General features: G+C 39.1%; 1 protein-coding gene across 1 annotated transcript in view; it reads left to right on the top strand.

The window, feature by feature from the left end:
- Window positions 1-17,200, top strand: part of AGO3 (argonaute RISC catalytic component 3) — a 189,931-nt gene that overhangs the window by 145,874 nt on the left and 26,857 nt on the right. The window contains exons 15-17 of the mRNA XM_058303895.2: window positions 14,068-14,262; window positions 14,610-14,744; window positions 15,612-15,713. Coding sequence (XP_058159878.1) covers window positions 14,068-14,262; window positions 14,610-14,744; window positions 15,612-15,713 — 432 coding nt within the window. The remainder of the gene's footprint in view (window positions 1-14,067; window positions 14,263-14,609; window positions 14,745-15,611; window positions 15,714-17,200) is intronic.

Raw genomic sequence — 17,200 nt, 5'->3', positions numbered from 1 at the left:
AAGAAACAGAAAATACTTAAAGTATAAATAGCCTGAGACAGCTATGGAACACCATGAAGCACACCAATATGTATGTTATGGAAATCCCAGAAGAAGAAAAAAGAAAGGGGCAGAAGGAATAGTCAAAGAAATAATGACAGAGAACTTCCCAAACTTAGCAAAAGACATGAATATGCATATCCAAGAAGCTCATAGAACACCAAACAGGATAAACATGAAGCAAAATATACCCCATCATATATTGATTACACTGTCAAATGCAAAAGACAAGGAAAAAGTTCTGAAAGCTGCAAGAGAAAACTAATGTGTAATATACAAGGGAATCCCAATAGGATTGAGTGCAATTTTCTCATCAGAAACTAAGGAGTCAAGAAGGCAGTGGGTTGAAATACTTAAAAAGTGCTTAAGGAAAACAACTGCCAACCAAGAACTTTATATTGGGTGAGACTCTTTCAAAAACAAAGCAGATATCATTTCTGCTATAATCATAAGTCTATAGTAGAATATCGGTAAGTCTACTTTAGTCCGTAGTTTGTTCTCCAATCCAGAGGGTTCTAATTGAGAGGGGGATTTGATTGCATGGGACCAATGGATGGGGCTCTCTTGCTTGCAGTTGTAGATTCTTGGTTCCTTGGTTTAGTAGTTGTCCATCATCCCCTCCTTGTTAGTTGTCCTGGGTGAGACCAATGAACTGGAGAGTAAGTGTTGCAACTCCATTGAGATTCAGGGCCTAGCCAGCACATGGACAGCCCAAAGATTTAAATCTCTTGGACGTATACCTACCAACTCTAGTACTAATTATAGGTTCAAATAGAAGGACAGAAGAGCCATGTGTAGGGAAACTATAACTGAATCCAACTCTGTCACCCTGGGGAGCATGAACTACAAAGTAGGAGTATCACTGATGAGGTGGTGGTTACTGGAGGTTCTGACAGCAGGGAGAGGTAAAAACAGGTGTAATACTGGGGCATTTTTCGGACTTGGGAATTGTCCTGAATGACATTGCAATGACAGGTACAGGCCATTATGTATCTTTCCATAACCTAAATAATTGGGTGGGAGAGAGTGTAAGCTACAGTGTAAACAAATCCATGCTTAGTGGCATTGCTCCAAAATGTGAAAGACACACACACAAAAAAAAGAGGGTGCAGATGTGGCTCAAGCTGTTGAGCACCTGCTTCCCACATGGGAGGTCCCATGTTCAGTTCCTGCTGCCTCCTAAAGACAAAAAGGAAAACAATAAGCAAACAAATGACAAAACCAACTCAGGAGAGCTCATGTGACTCAGTGGTTGAGTGCTGATTTCCCATATGCGAGGTCCTGAGTTCAATCCCCAGCCCCGGTACCTGAAGGGAAAAAAAAATAAAAAACAAAGGAGAGATAAAGACATTCTCAGATTCTCAGATAAACATAAACTGCCAAAAATTGGAAACAACCATGTGTCCATCAACTGGTGAATGGATAAACTGTGGTATATTTCCATGACAGAATATTACGCAGCTGTAAAAGAAATGAAGTTGTAAAGCATATGACAACATATATGAGCCTGGAGGACATTATGGTTGAGTGAAGCAAGTCAGACACAAAAGGAAAAATACTATTTGATTGCATTTCTATGAACCAAATATATTGTGTAACATATTGTATGATTCAAAAATTTATATGTATTCAGTACATTTGAGAAATGCGTGTTTTTATTCAACTTTTCTTTTTAGTTTTTAATTGTTTATGGTTTCAATTATTAAATGTACAAAAGTTTAAAAGAAGAAATAGAAGGTCTCACCAAACTGATTACTAGCAAAGAGATTGAACCAGTAATCCAAACTCTCCCAACAAAGAAAAGCCCAGGACCAGATGGGTTCACAGCAGAATTCTAGCAAACATTACAAGAAGACTTTACTCCAGTTCTGCTCAAACTCTGCCAGAAAATAGAAGAGGAGAGAACACTATGTAATTCATTCATGAGACCAACATCACCCTCAGACCAAAGCCAGATAAAGATACCACAGGAAAAAACTGCAGACCAATATCTCTTTACGAATATTGACAGAAAAATCCTCAACAAAATACTAGGAAACTGAATCCAACAGTATATTAAAAGAATTATACTTCATGATCAAGTGGGATTTATCCCTAATATCCAAGGTTTGTCCAACGTAACAAAATCTATTAATGTAATATATCACATTAACAGAATGAAGAGATAAAACCACATGATCATCTCAGTCCACACAGAAAAGGCATTTTACAAAATACAGCATCCTTTCATGATAAAAATAAACAGCAGGAAACTTCTCAACATGTTAAAGAGATGTATAAAAAGCCCACAGCTGACATCCTACTTAATGGTGAATGACTGAAAGTTTCCCCTCTTATGATCGGAAATAAGATAAAACTGCTCACTGTCACCACTGTTATTCAACATTGTACTGGAAGTTCTTGTCAGAGCATTTAGGCATGAAAAGAAGTAAAATGCATCCAAATTGGAAAGGAAGAAAAAAACTTCCTATTTGCAGATGCTATGATCCTCTATTCAGAAAAGCTTTAAAAACCCACAACAAACCTCCTAGGACTAATAAATGAATTCAGCAAAGTGGTGGGATACAAGATCAACATTCAAAAAACAATTGTGTGGAGATATGGCTGAAAATGGTAGTCTAGGGATATAAATGCCAATTGACAGAATACTGGAGAATAATCTAGGAACTGAATAGCATAGTAAACCAAGAGGTGGATGAGAAGTGTGGTTGATGCAGTACGAGTGTACAGATGCAGTAGTGTCCTTTGTGAGCTTGAGCAAACCTACATCACTACTGCAGGGTGTTGGGAAAGCATGGGAAAAATACAACTGGAGTGGTCTATGGACGGCAGTTAGCAGTAATATAATATTCTTGCATCTATGCAAAAGATGTACTATAATGATAATGAGGCATTATGGAAAATGTGAGCCAAATGTACACTATGGATGTAGTAACAATCAGATGATATTATCTTATCTGTAACAAATGTTCCACTAGTGTGGTGTGTTGATGGAGGAGTGTTTGGGAATTCTGCACATGCACATGATTGTTTTTGTAAGTTTACAACTTCTGTCATGAAAAATATATATATAAAAGACAATAAAAGGGTGGGTTGGGGAAAAAACTCACCAAATATAAGATAAGGAAAATAACTAGTAGTAAGATTTTGACAATATTCTTTCATAATTTATACCAACTGTCTCATGACAATGCAAGGTGTTGGTGGAGGGTTGATGTATGGGACCCCTGTATGATGTTATTCATGTTTGCTTTTTAAGTTCACAACTTTTACTGTACACTATACACTTAATTATGTATGTTCATATATAAATGATAAAAAGATAATAATAGGGTGGGTTGGGGAAAAAATACTTTGGTTAGTGGTAATATTTTGACAATTCTCCTTAATCATTAGTTTAAACAGTTTTAACAATGCAAGGTGTTATAGTAGGGTGAGTTATGAGGGACTTGTATGGTGTTGTATATGTTTGTTTTGTAAGTTCACAACTATTGCTGTGCACTTATTGTTTATGTTTGGCTGTGGGTGATATATTTTATTAAATAAATTTTTTTTAAAAAGGCAATACTGTTAGACAACCAGCAAGATGACAGCAGAGTAAGGAGCTCTTAGAGTCAGCTCATATTACAGGGGAGTTAGTAATCACCCAGAGCTAGCCAGTAAACCTGTTCGGGGGCTCCAGGAGACCAGAAGAGCATCTTGCAACATACTTGAAAGAATGGAAGGAGGAGACTGCCCATCTGCAGAGAAGATTTGTAAGTAGAGCACTACACGCCACAGAGGCTGGTGCCCATCGTCCACAGGCATCATAAGCCACCTCTGGAACTATTCTGTGGCTAGAATTGGAAGCTCAATTTCCCAAAAACAGGGGAGGAAGACAGTTGGCCACTGACTTTAGCTACTGATAAGTAGATTCAGCTGGCTAAAATATAACCCTAAGGACAGCTGAAGTTTGAACCTGTCCAAGTAGGAAAAAGGCAGGTAGCCCCCATTTTAAGTCTGCCTCCAGCACAAGGGGAAGCCTGGCTGACTGAAAATCACAGTGAAGGTTAGAACCAGCTTCTTTAACCCAGATCAGTGTGCAACCCTAACCTAGGCTTCAGCCCCACCTCTAGGAAGGAGGAAGATGGGCCCTGTACCAGTCTCTCTGGGTAACTGCCAATACATTTGGCTTGCACAGACTGAACAGTCAGAAGTCTACCTGGGCAACTGTGGTCATCTTGGACTTGCATGCTATAGATTGCTGCCCACACCTGCTGCTCCATCTGCATCCCAGGTAGGAAAGAAAGAGGTGTGAAACTTCATCAGTCTCTGGGCAGCTAAAGTCTAGCCTGCACAACTTAGATTATTACACATGGCTGTGGCTCTGTCCCTACCCCTGGCAAAGGAGAAAGTTGGAAGAAGCTTCATTGGTTCCTGGGACAATAAGGGCAGCTTGAGCCTCCACAACTTACAGCACCATCTATATCCTTGGCTCCTACTACACAGCCAGCAACGGAGAAAGGGTAAGAAAGCCCTAAACTAAACTGCACCCAGAATAAGTACATCTAGTAAGCCAGATGCCAAATCACCAATAAAAAATTACAACCCACACCAAGAAACAGGAAGATATGGCCCAGTTAAAGGAACAAGATAAGTCTCCAGATAACATAAAGGAGTTGAGAGCTAATCATATATATTCAAACAAATCTCCTTAATAAATTCAATGAGATGTCTTAAGAGAGTAAGTATATTAAGAAGACATTGTATGAGCACAAGGAAGAATTTGAAAGCATACATAGAAAAATAGCAGATATTACAGAAATGAAAGGTGCAATCAAGGAAATTAAAAATACACCAGAAGTGTATAATAGTAGATTTGAGGAGGCAGAAGAAAGGATTGGTGAGCTTGAAGAAATGGCCTCTGAAAGCAAACATACAAAAGAACAGATGAAGAAAAAGAATGGAAAAAATTTCAGGTCTTAGGAAACTAAATGACAACAAGAGATAGGCAGACGTACAACTCATGGGTGTCAAAGAAGGAGAAGAGAAGGGAAAAGGGGCAGAAGGAATATTTGAAGAAATAATGGTAGAAAATTTCCCAGCCCTATTGAAGGACATAGGTACATATGTCCAAGAAGCACAATTAACTTGCATCTAAATAAATTCAAATAGACCAATTCCAAGACACATACTAATCAAAATGTCAAATGCCAAAGACAGAATTGTGAGAGCAGCAAGAGAAAAGCAAAGCAGGGAAACGGACTTTGGCCGAGTGGTTAGGGCGTCCGTCTACCACATGGGAGGTCCGCGGTTCAAGCCCCAGGCCTCCTTGACCCATGTGGAGCTGGCCCGTGCGCAGTGCTGATGTGCGCAAGGAGTGCCGTGCTACACAGGGGTGTCCCCCGCGTAGGGGAGCCCCACGCGCAAGGAGTGCACCCATAAGGAGAGCCGCCCAGCGCAAAGGAGGGAGCAGCCTGACGAGGAATGGCGCCACCCACACTTCCCGTGCCGCTGACGACAACAGAAACAAGATGCAGCAAAAAGACACAGAAAACAGACAACTGGGGGAGGGGAGGGGAATTAAATAAATAAAAATAAATCTTTAAAAAAAAGAAAAAGAAAAGCAAAGCATAACGTATAAGTCATACCCAATGAGATTAAGTGCTCATTTTTCACCAGAAACCATGGAGGCAAGAAGACAGTGGTGGGGAAACGGACTTTGGCCCAGTGGTTAGGGCGTCCATCTACCATATGGGAGGTCCGCGGTTCAAACCCCGGGCCTCCTTGACCCGTGTGGAGCTGGCCATGCGCAGTGCTGATGCGCGCAAGGAGTGCCCTGCCACGCAAGGGTGTCCCCCGCGTGGGGGAGCCCCACGCGCAAGGAGTGCGCCCGTGAGGAAAGCCGCCCAGCGTGAAAAGAAAGAGCAGCCTGCCGAGGAATGGCGCCGCCCACACTTCCCGTGCCACTGACGACAACAGAAGCGGACAAAGAAACAAGACGCAGCAAATAGACACCAAGAACAGACAACCAGGGGAGGGGGGGAAATTAAATAAATAAATAAATCTTTAAAAAAAAAAAAAGAAGACAGTGGTATATGATATATTTTAAGATACTGCAAGAGGGCAGCAGATTTGGCTCAACTGATAAGAGTGTCTGCCTACCATATGGGAGGTCCAGGGTTCAAATACAGGGTATCCTGACCCATGTGGTAAGCTGGCACATGCTCAGTGCTGTTGCACACAAGGAGTGCCGTGCCACACGGGTGTGTCCTGCATAGGGGAGCCCCATGCACAAGGAGTGCACCCCGTAAGAAGAGCCACCCCATGCAAAAAAAGTGCAGCCTGCCCAGGAGTGGCGCTGCACACACAGAGAGCTGACGCAACATGATGATACAACAAAAAGAGACACAGATTCCCAGTGCCACTGACAAGAATAGAATAGAAGTGAACACAGAAGGACACACAGCAAGTGGACACAGAGAGCAGACAACGGGGCGGGGGAGCAGCGGTGGAGGGGGGGAGAGGAGAGAGAAATAAATTTTTAAAAGTACTGCAAGAGAGAAACCTCCAGCCAAGAATCCTATATTCAGCAAGCTTGGCTTTCAAAAATGAGGGTGGGTTTAGAATATTCAAAGATAAATAGAAACTGAGAGAGTGTGTAACCAAGAGACCAGCTTTTCAGGAAATTCTAAAGAGTTTGCTACAGGCCGAAAAGAAAAGATAGGAGAGAGAGGCTTGGAAAAGAGTCTAGAATAATGAAGATTATACCAATAAAAGTAACTAAAAGTCTGAAAGTGGTGGTGAAAATAAAATATTACAGATTAAACCCAAAGGCTAAAATGGTTGAAATAAGAACTGCCTTTACACTAATAACATTGAATGTTAATGGATTAAATTCCCCAATCAGAAGTCACAGACTGGCAGAATTGATAAGAAAATATGAGCCACCTATATACTGTTTGTAAGAGACTCACCTTAGACCCAAGGATACCAATAGGTTGAAAATGAAAGACTGGAAAAAGATGTTCCTCGTGGCAGTAACAAAACAAACAAAAAGCCAGAGTAGCTATACTTAGATGAAATAGGCTTTAAGAGACACTAGTAATGTGCAATATGAGGAGGAAGTGAGGGAAAAAATTCCGTCTACAATAGCAACTAAAAGAATCAGAGCATCCATCTAACACTTGGGAGGTCCAGGGCTCAAACCCAGGGCATCCTGACCCATGTGGAGCTGGCCTACGTGCAGCGCTGATGCACTCAAGGAGTGCTGTGCCATGCAGGGGTATCCCCCATGTAGGGAAGCCCCACACATAAGGAGTGCGCCCCATAAGGAGAGCAGCTCCGTGCAAAAAAAGTGCAGTCTGCCCAGGAGTAGGGCTGCACACACGGAGAGCTGATGCAGCAAGATTACACATAAAAAAGACGCAGTTTCCCAGTGCCACTGACAAGAATACAAGCAGACACAGAGGAACACACAGCGAATGGACACAGAGCAGACAACTGGCGAGGGGAAGGGGAGATAAATAAATAATAAATCTTAAAAAAAAAAAAAGGAACAGACCGTCCCATCTGTGGTCAGTTGATTTTTGACAAGCCTGTCAAACCTGCTCAGCTCAGGCACAACAGTCCATTCAACAAATGGTGCTGGGAAGACTGGATATCCATAGCCAAAAGAAGGAAAAAGGACCCCTATCTCATACCTTATGCAAAAATTAACTTAAAATGGATCAAAAACCTAAATATAAAAGCAAGAACTATAAAGCTTCTAGAAAAAAATGTAGGAAAATATCTTCAGGACTTGGTAGCAGGTGGTGAATTCCTAAAGGAAGTAAGAGGATGACTGAGATGGACTACTGATATTTAATGTATGTAGTTTTATTTAGCTTTACTGTAAAAATGTAGAAATGTATAAAGTTGATGGTAACACATTATAATGAGTAACAGTTGGTTTATAAATGGGATTGTGGCTGAAAAGGGTAGCCTAGGGATATAAATGTCACTTGCAAGACAGCTAGAAATAATCTAGGGACTGAGTAACACAGTAAACTCATAGGTGGATGAGAATTGTGGTTGATAGTACAGATGCAAGAGTGTCCTTTATGAGCTAAAGCAGATCTACATCATTATTTCGTGGTGATGGGAATGGGGAGAAGAATGAAAAATACAACTAGAATGACCTGTGGACTGCAGTTAACAGTAGTAATATTCATGCATCTATGCTAAAGCTGTACTTTGTTAATAAGGGCGAGTATGGAAAAAGTGTGCCAATTGTCTGCTTGTAATAGTCTGATGATACTCATAATCTCTAACATATGTTCCACCACGGTACGGTGTGTTGATAGAGGTGTGCTGTATGGGAATCTGCATATGTGCATGAGTCTTTTGTAAGTTTACAACTTCTGTCATAAAAATGTATTTAACAAATAATAATAGGATGGGTTAGGGAGGAAATACACCAAATGTAAGATAAGGACTATAATAGTTAAGATTTTGTCGATATTCTTTCATAATTTGTAACAAATGTCTTGCAACAATACAAGGTATTGGCGGTAGGATAAGGTTTGAGAGCCCTGTATGATGATACATATGTTTGTTTTGTAAGTTCACAACTATTACTATACACTTATTGTTTATGTGTGTTTATGTATGAGTGATATACTTCAATAAATTTTTTTAAAAGTAAATCAATAGTGTTTCTATACACAAGCAATGAACAAGTTAAAAAAAAATTCCAATCACAATAGCAAATAAAATAATCAAATATTGGGAATGGATGTAGCTCAAGGAGTTGAGTGCCAGCTTCCCACATCGGAGGTCCCAGGTTCAGTCCCTGTTGCCCCTAAAAACAAAACTAAACAAAAAAGCAGACAGTGAAACCAACTCAGGGGAGCTGATGTGACTCAGTGGTTGAGTGCCAGCTTCCAACATACGAGGTCCAAGGCTCATTCCCTGGCCCTGGTACCATAAAAAAAAAAAAGAAAGAAAGAAAGAAATACCTAGGAATAAATCTAACTGAGGCTGTAAAGGATTTGTACCCAGAAAACTACAAAACTTCGCTAAAAGAAATTGAAAAGACCTAAATAAATGGAATGATATTCCATGTTCATGGATTCGAAGACCAAATATCATTAAGACATCAATAACACCCAAAGCAATTTATAGATTCAGTGCAGTCGTAATCAAGATTCCAATGACCTTCTTCACAGAAATGGAAAAGCCAGTCATCAAATTTATACAGGCAAGGGAATGTAGGTCAAGCAATTGGGCTCCCATCTATCATATGGGAGGTCCAGGGTTTGATTCCTGTGGCCTCCTGGTGAAGGCAAGTTGGCCCAAGCAGAGAGCTAGCCCATGCAAGGTGCTGGCCCATGCGACAAACTGGCGCTAGTGGAGTGCTGGCCCGCACAACAAGCTTGGACCAAGTGGAAAGCTGGCACAGCAAGATGACAGAACACAAAGAGATACAGAGGAGAGACAATAAGAGACTCGGCGGACCAGGTTGCTGAGGTGGCACAAGAGATCAAGCACCTCTCTCCCACTCTGGAAGGTCCCAGGTCAGTTCCCAGTGCTACCTAAAGAGGAGACAAGCAAACACAGAAGAATGCACAGCAAATGGACACAGAGGAGACAATGGGGGTAGGGGGAATAATAAAATAAATCTTAAACTTTAAAAAAATGTATATGAAAGGATAAGGGTCCCTGAATAGCTAAAGCCATCTCGAAAAAGAAGAATGAAGTTTGAGGATCCACACGCCCTAATCTTTAAACTTACTACAAAGCCACAGTAATCAAAATAGCATGATATTGGCACAAGGACAGACATGCAGACCAATGGAATCAAATTGAAAGCTCCGAAATCAACCCTCACATTTATGGCCACCTGGTTTTTGACAAGGTGGCAAACACTATCAATTTGAAAAGAATAGTCTCTTTAACAAATGGTTCTGGGAAAACTGGGTCTCCATTTTAAAAAAAATAGGACCTCTACCGCACACCATATACAAAATTCAACTCAAAATGGATCAAAGTCCTAAATATAAGAGCTAGAATGATAAAACTTCTAGAAAAAAATGTAGGGAAGCATCTTCAGCACTTTGTGTTAGGCAGTGATTCCTATACTTTACACCCAAATTGCAAGCCACAGGAGAAAAAATAGATGTGGGACCTCATCAAAATAAAAATTTTTGTTCCTCAAAGGACTTTATCATGAAATTAAGGGAAGCAGACGTGGCTCAACTGATAGAGCATCTGCCCACCTTATGGAGGGTCCAGTGTTCAATACCCAGGGCCTCCTGATGCACGTGGTGAGCTGACCCATGCACGGTCCTGCCACACAAGGAGTGCATGCCATGCAGGTGTGCCCCACGCATAAGGAGTGAGCCCCCCAAGGAGAGCCGCCCCACACGAAAAAAGCGCAGCCTGCCCAGGAGTGGTGCCACACACACACAGAACTGGAGCAGCAAGATGATGCAACAAAAAGAGGCACAGTTTCCTGGTGCCACCTGATAATGCAAGTGCACGCAGAACACCCAGCTAATGGACACAGAGCAGACAATAGGGGGGAAGGGGAGAGAAAAAAAATTAATATTTTTTAAAAAAGGAATTAAAAAGACAGCCTACACAATGGGAGAAAATATTAAATATTTGGAAAACAATAAAGAATTAATGTCCAGTATATATAAAGAAATCCTTCAGCTTAACAACAAAAAAGAAAAACATCCCAATTAAAAAATGGGCAAAAGACTTGAACAGACATCTCTCCAGAGAAGATATACAGATGTCCAGAAAGCACATGAAAAGATGCTCAACATCATTAGCCAACAGGGAAATGCAAATCAAAACCACAGTGAGATGCCATTTCATACCCATTAGAATGACTGCCATTGAAGGAAAAAAAAAAAAGGAAAATAAGTGTTGAAGAGATGCAGAGAAATTGAAACACTCATTGCTTATGGCAATGTAAAATGGTGCTACCACTGTGGAAAATAGTTTGGCAGTTCCTCAGAAAGCTAAGTTTAGAACTACCATATAGCCTGACAATACTCCTCCTAGATGTATAGCCAAAAGAATTGAAAGCAGGGGCTCAGATAGATATTTGCACACCTATGTTAATAGCAGAATTATTCACAGTTGCCAAAAGATGGAAGTAACCCAGTTGTCCATCGGCTGATGAATGGATAAGTAAAATTCAGTATATACATAAAATAGAATATTATTCGGCCATAAAAATGATTGAAGTCCTGACATGCAACAACATGGATGAACCTTGAGGATATCATGTTGAGTGTAATAAGTCAGACACAAGAGGACAAATATTGTATGATCTTACTAACTTGAATCAAATAAACTCAGAGTAAAAATCTAAAATACAGGTTACTAGGGGATGGCATGGGGATAGGGAGTGGAAAGGTAGGCTTAAAATGTGCAGGGTTCCTATTTGAAATGATAGAGATGTTTTGGTCATGGATGGTTGTGATGATAGCACAACATTGTAAATTCAGTTAACAGCACTGAAATATAATTTTGCATGTGTTTAAAAGGGAAAATGAGATTGCATATATGGTAGCAGAATTTTTTTAAAATTTTAATCTATGGAACAGTGAGCCCTTAATTAAACCATGGACTTCAGTTAATGTGCTATCATAAATTATAACATGTTCCACCCCGTTGCAAGGTGTTGGTGGCAGGATGGTATATGGAATCCTGTATTTTATGCATGATTATTCTATAAACCCACACCTTCTCTAACAGAGGAAAAAATAATATGCCTTTATTACATAACCATAATATCATTTGTCACATCTAACAAAATTAATAGTTCTCATATCTAATTCTCAGTCATATTCAAATGTCTCTAGTTGTCCCCAAAATATCTTTTAATCAACTATTTTGTTCAAACCAGGATCCAGTCACCTTTTTTTTTTCCCCCATGTTATTGATGTTGGGAAGACTGGAACAATATTTTTATAGATTTTAAAAGATTTTTTAAAAAAATAATCATTATAAAATCTTGATTTTAAAAATTGGGCAAGTTATTTCAAGAATAAAACGTGATATAAAAGTATGAAATCTTCATAGATCTCAAGTTTTTTATTTAAATATTTTAACTATTTTAATTTTTATGGGAAGTTTTTCACAAATTCAGTATTTAATATATATCACTCTAAATATTTTTCTTATAACTATAAAATATGGATAAACAATTTTTTCACTAAGCTTTATGTAGTTGCCCTCAATTCCTCTCCATTTTACCTTATTGTGCCGTACACATATCATTACTCTTTGTATGACATTATATGAAAAAGTTTAAAATTGATTAAAACAATGTAAAAGAAAATTTCATTATAGTAGTTGAAACTAAATCCTGATTTCAGGTGTTCGAAGGACAGAAATAGAGGCAAAAAAGGAACACTACTCTTTCATTGAGTATAATAATGAAAGGGGGTATTGGCAAAAAGAGTAATACCTTGAGGAGGGAGCATCATCCAAGGGTGTTATTGTAAGACAGGGAACATGCAACTGTGAATAAAGGAAACTAAGGGAGACAGAAGAGAATACAATTTCGAGAGAAGACTACAACCTCCAAATACAGTACAGTGAGTACAGTGGATAAAGAGTACAAGTAGTGGTTTTAACATTCAGTAAGAGATGCTTATTATAATACAGGAAGGAGTAAAGGATTAGTGAGTATTTTCTTTTTTTTTTTTTTCAGTTATTTATTCTATTTATTTTTCTCCCCTTCTCTCCCCCGCCCCAGTTGTCTCTTCTCTGTGTCTATTTGCTGCGTGGTCTTTCTCCACTTCTGTTGTTGTCAGTGGCACAGGAATCTGTGTTTCTTTTTGTTGGGTCATCTTGCTGCGTCAGCTCTCCGTGTGTGCGGCACCATTCTTGTGCAGGCTGCACTTCCTTTCGCATTGGGCGGCTCTCCTTACGGGGCGCACTCCTTGCGTGTGGGGCTTCCCTGTGCAGGGACACCTCTGCGTGGCATGGCACTCCTTGCATGCATCAGCACTGCGCATGGGCCAGCTCCACACGGGTCAAGGAGGCCCGGGGTTTGAACCGCAGACCTCCCATGTGGTAGATGGATGCCCTAACCACTGGGCCAAGTCTACTTTCCAGCATTTTCTTAATATACAGGAATTTTTGTCTGGTATGGAGCTTGAGGTTGAAAGTCAGAGTCTAAGAAGTGCTTAAAGTAGGTAATTGGAAAAGTTAAAAGTTTGCTAGGAGTAATAGTAAGGATCCACATTTATACAATTGTTCAACAGTTAGCGTGCCTAAATCTTAACAAATTGGAAAGCAACAAATTTATTTAATTTATTATTATTATTTATTAGTACTTAGCAGCCCAGATATAGAATGCAGATAGTTTAATTGATTCAGGTTTGGCCATGGCGAATACATCAAAAGAACTAGGGACTGAAGAGACTGAGGTACCTGAAAATAATGGTTTTAACTAACCATAGAGTTCAGGAAGAAATGTAGTCAGGAAGGAGCTAATATATTGTTAGAATTGATGACAATTTTGGGTCTGAAGGAATCATTATGGCAGAAGAGCAGTGTTTAGTAGGAGTGAGGGCCCAGGCGAGAGAGAAGGATATTAAAGTAAGAGAGGGAAAATTCTGATTTTAAAATTTATGGCACTAAGATGATCTAAAAGATGCCAGAATCTTTAAGGATGGCATCTTGGGTGGATTGCTAAAATAGAAGAGCTATGAAGAGAAATCAAGTGTTTGAATATGTCTTTACTTATTTTCTTCCTCTTAATCCATTTATTCATGTCCTCTGTCTCTCTTTCCTCTAATCTTTAGTTCTACCAGCAATATCTATAGATGAGAATTTAAACATAAAATGCAGCCTACTTACAGGAAAATAGTTTTTACCTTATATTGGGCCTTTCTTCTATTCACTGAGAATAACTTATTTTTTATTACTTTCAAGATAAACGGTGATAAATAGTAAGGTTATATAGTAAAATCAAATATAACTAAAATCCAGGATGTTTTGATTAATTAATTTATATTTTCTTTACTTTTTCAAACCTAGGTTGTAGGTAGTATGGATGCCCACCCAAGCAGATACTGTGCCACAGTAAGAGTTCAAAGACCTCGACAGGAGATCATCCAGGATTTGGCCTCCATGGTTCGGGAACTTCTCATCCAGTTTTATAAGTCAACTCGATTCAAACCTACTCGTATCATCTTTTATCGGGATGGCGTTTCAGAGGGACAATTTAGGCAGGTTGGTTCCCTGGAATCTCATCACACTACAGTTAAATCAAATATCATGTTTATAAATATGCTGTCTAGTTCTGAAGTTAAAAGACTTAAATTGAGATTTCCTAAAGTCAAAATTTGATGCTTCATTAGATTTTCCTTTTTAAAATGTTCACTGGAGATAAGAACATGGAAGCCTTGATTGCTCAGAACATGCTGTGATAATAACGATGGAATAGAGAAGTACATTTAGCTATAAAGTGAAGAAATTAAGTTCTAAGTCTAAATCATTATCTCACTTCAAAATATGTAAGAGACTGTATTTGACTGTATAGCATACTATATCAAATCTTTCTATTTCATCTCCTTTAGGTATTATATTATGAACTGCTAGCAATCCGTGAAGCCTGCATCAGTTTGGAGAAAGACTATCAACCTGGAATAACTTACATTGTGGTTCAGAAAAGACATCATACTCGATTATTTTGTGCTGATAGGACCGAAAGGGTAATCTCACATCTGTTGTAATACTGTTATAAGTCAAGCTTATCTAACATAGTTTATGGAGCCATTAACAAGCATCTTCTGTCAACATCAGAGTTTCCAGTATTCAGTGGAAGATTTTGGCAGAGCAGATTTTGAGTATAGAAGCATCAGGATAGGTTTTTAACTTTCTGAAAATTTTAGTAAAACTCCAAAATTCAAACTCCCATTTTGTTCTCTTATAAGATTTTGAAACTGATAGTATAAAATACAAGGAATAGGGTCTTTCCAGTTATTTCAGTGTATGACTCCCAGTTGTGCTCTTTATTGTGAGCTATTTGGGCGAATTATTTTATATCCCTGAGCCTTAGTTTCCTCAAGCAATGGGAAATAATACCTAACAGCAGGATTACTATGAGGTTTAGAAATACAGGCAAAGTGCCTGGCACATAAATGCCCAGTAAATAATGACTATTCATTCATGTTTTTGTCAGCATTCTTTCTCTCTCAAAATATAGTGTTCTCCAAGGAAAATAGTAATTTTTGTAAGTAAACACATTTAGCAGTACCTACTTTGCACTGGTACCTTAAATTTGGAGCACCTGAAAAGAAATTTTAAATGTCCTCCCACATTAGGAGCAACTGCCAGCTAAGCAGTAGCAGAGACTATGTACTCTTCTTTATCAGCTCTGGTTTTCAACAAATAAGATTAGGAAGAATAAGAATTTGTGTCTGGTAGGTAGTTACTAGAATAAATTTTGTTCTTAATGCCTGCTTAGGTAATATTTTAATTGAGATCACCCTATATATTTATTCATTTTTTAAAACCTGCTTTCAGACACATTCTTTACCTTTGTCTTGTTTGTTTAAACTTTGATCAAACAAATCTAGGTCGGGAGAAGTGGCAATATCCCAGCTGGAACAACAGTTGATACAGACATTACACATCCATATGAGTTTGATTTTTACCTCTGTAGCCATGCTGGAATACAGGTAAGTCTGTAGTTGAGGTGAAATGTTTTAATTCAGAAACTTCCATTCTTAAGCCTACTTTCAAAATCTCAGAAAAAGGAAAAGAAAATTCTTCTTTGCATTCCAAATTGTTTTCACATGAAATTTTCCATAACTAAATATCTTCCCCTCCCTTACCTTGAGAGGTGTTTATTTCTATGAAAATACTAGAATGTAAATAATTTAACAGAATTAATCTCCCCAAAGTGATTCCTTAATTTAACCTACAACTTCAAAAAATTGTAAAGTACATTGATTGTTCTTTTGATATACACTTCTTTTTAATGATAATAGTTTGTAAAAAACTTTGACATTTATTGGCAGATAGTGAACATATGAAAGAACTCAATTATGCAATTACAACTTTAAATTTCAATGGAACTATATGATAAATAATTTTAAGAGTCATTTCTTAACTCTTCAGAAAATCTTTTTTATTAATTTGTTAGCTGTACTAAGTAGAACATATGCTTTAAAACACTGCTTCTCAAACGTTCCACTGGCAAAGAGTGAACCCACATTCCCAAGATATCTGAGGGGATATAGCTCAAAACTATATTAGGTTCCTTGTCATTGATTAAAATAAAAATGAGGGGAAGATATGTCTTACTGTACAGCTGTATCTTTTTTTTTTTTTTTTTTTTTTTTGAGATTTCAGTAGAATCTATATTCTCTCATGTATTTTTTTTTTCCTCACTATTTGCTCACTTCTGTCATGCATTTAAAATGTCACAAAAAACAAAATAGAATGCTTTCTGGTGAAACTCATGGCATTCTCACATGAGATGCAAAACTAGGGACTCTGTCTTCTCATACATCATACAATTAATTTTTCAAATTGTTTATACGTGTGCACACACATGTGCACACACAAAGAGCTACTCCATCTGGAAAAAAATTTTAAATGACAAGATCAAGAGAAGGGAATGGAATAACCAGGCAATGGACTACCAGTTCCCTGCCACTAGTTCCCCCTACCCACAGTGCTAGTGGGCAAGTGCCAGGGCAGGCAAAGACAAAGGAGGCAGGGGACCAGCAAAACCCTTTGGCCTGGAAGAGAGGGAAACAAACTGAAGAAGAAGATTCGTGAAAACAGATGGTGAGAGTGGGAACAGAGCTTTGTCCTGAAAGAGCCTGCATCTGCCCACTGCCTTCCTAGGCAGCATAGTACCTATTGGCCTGACTCACCTAGCCAGGGGCCTAAGAGCTGGCCTCTAGCACCCCACCCATGGGCCTCTGTGGACCTCCAGGAAGTTTGCTAGGCCAAGAGGGCTGGAAGGAGACCAAAGAAGATTGCTGGGATGGGACCACCCCACCCTGTCCCTTGTCATAGCCCCCAGGAAAGGACCTGTTCATTATAGGAGTGGCCAAAAGAGAAGACACCACCAGGCTTTTGTTCCTCCCCACCCACTTCTCAAGGCTGTTATAGTCAGAACCCAAGAGCTACCTGGGTTTCACAAGTTTGGCCT

This window comes from Dasypus novemcinctus, chromosome 9, assembly GCF_030445035.2.
Source record: "Dasypus novemcinctus isolate mDasNov1 chromosome 9, mDasNov1.1.hap2, whole genome shotgun sequence".
Lineage (NCBI taxonomy): Eukaryota > Metazoa > Chordata > Mammalia > Cingulata > Dasypodidae > Dasypus > Dasypus novemcinctus.
Note: the sequence above shows the minus strand (reverse complement) of the source record. Positions and strands in the feature narration are given on the sequence as shown.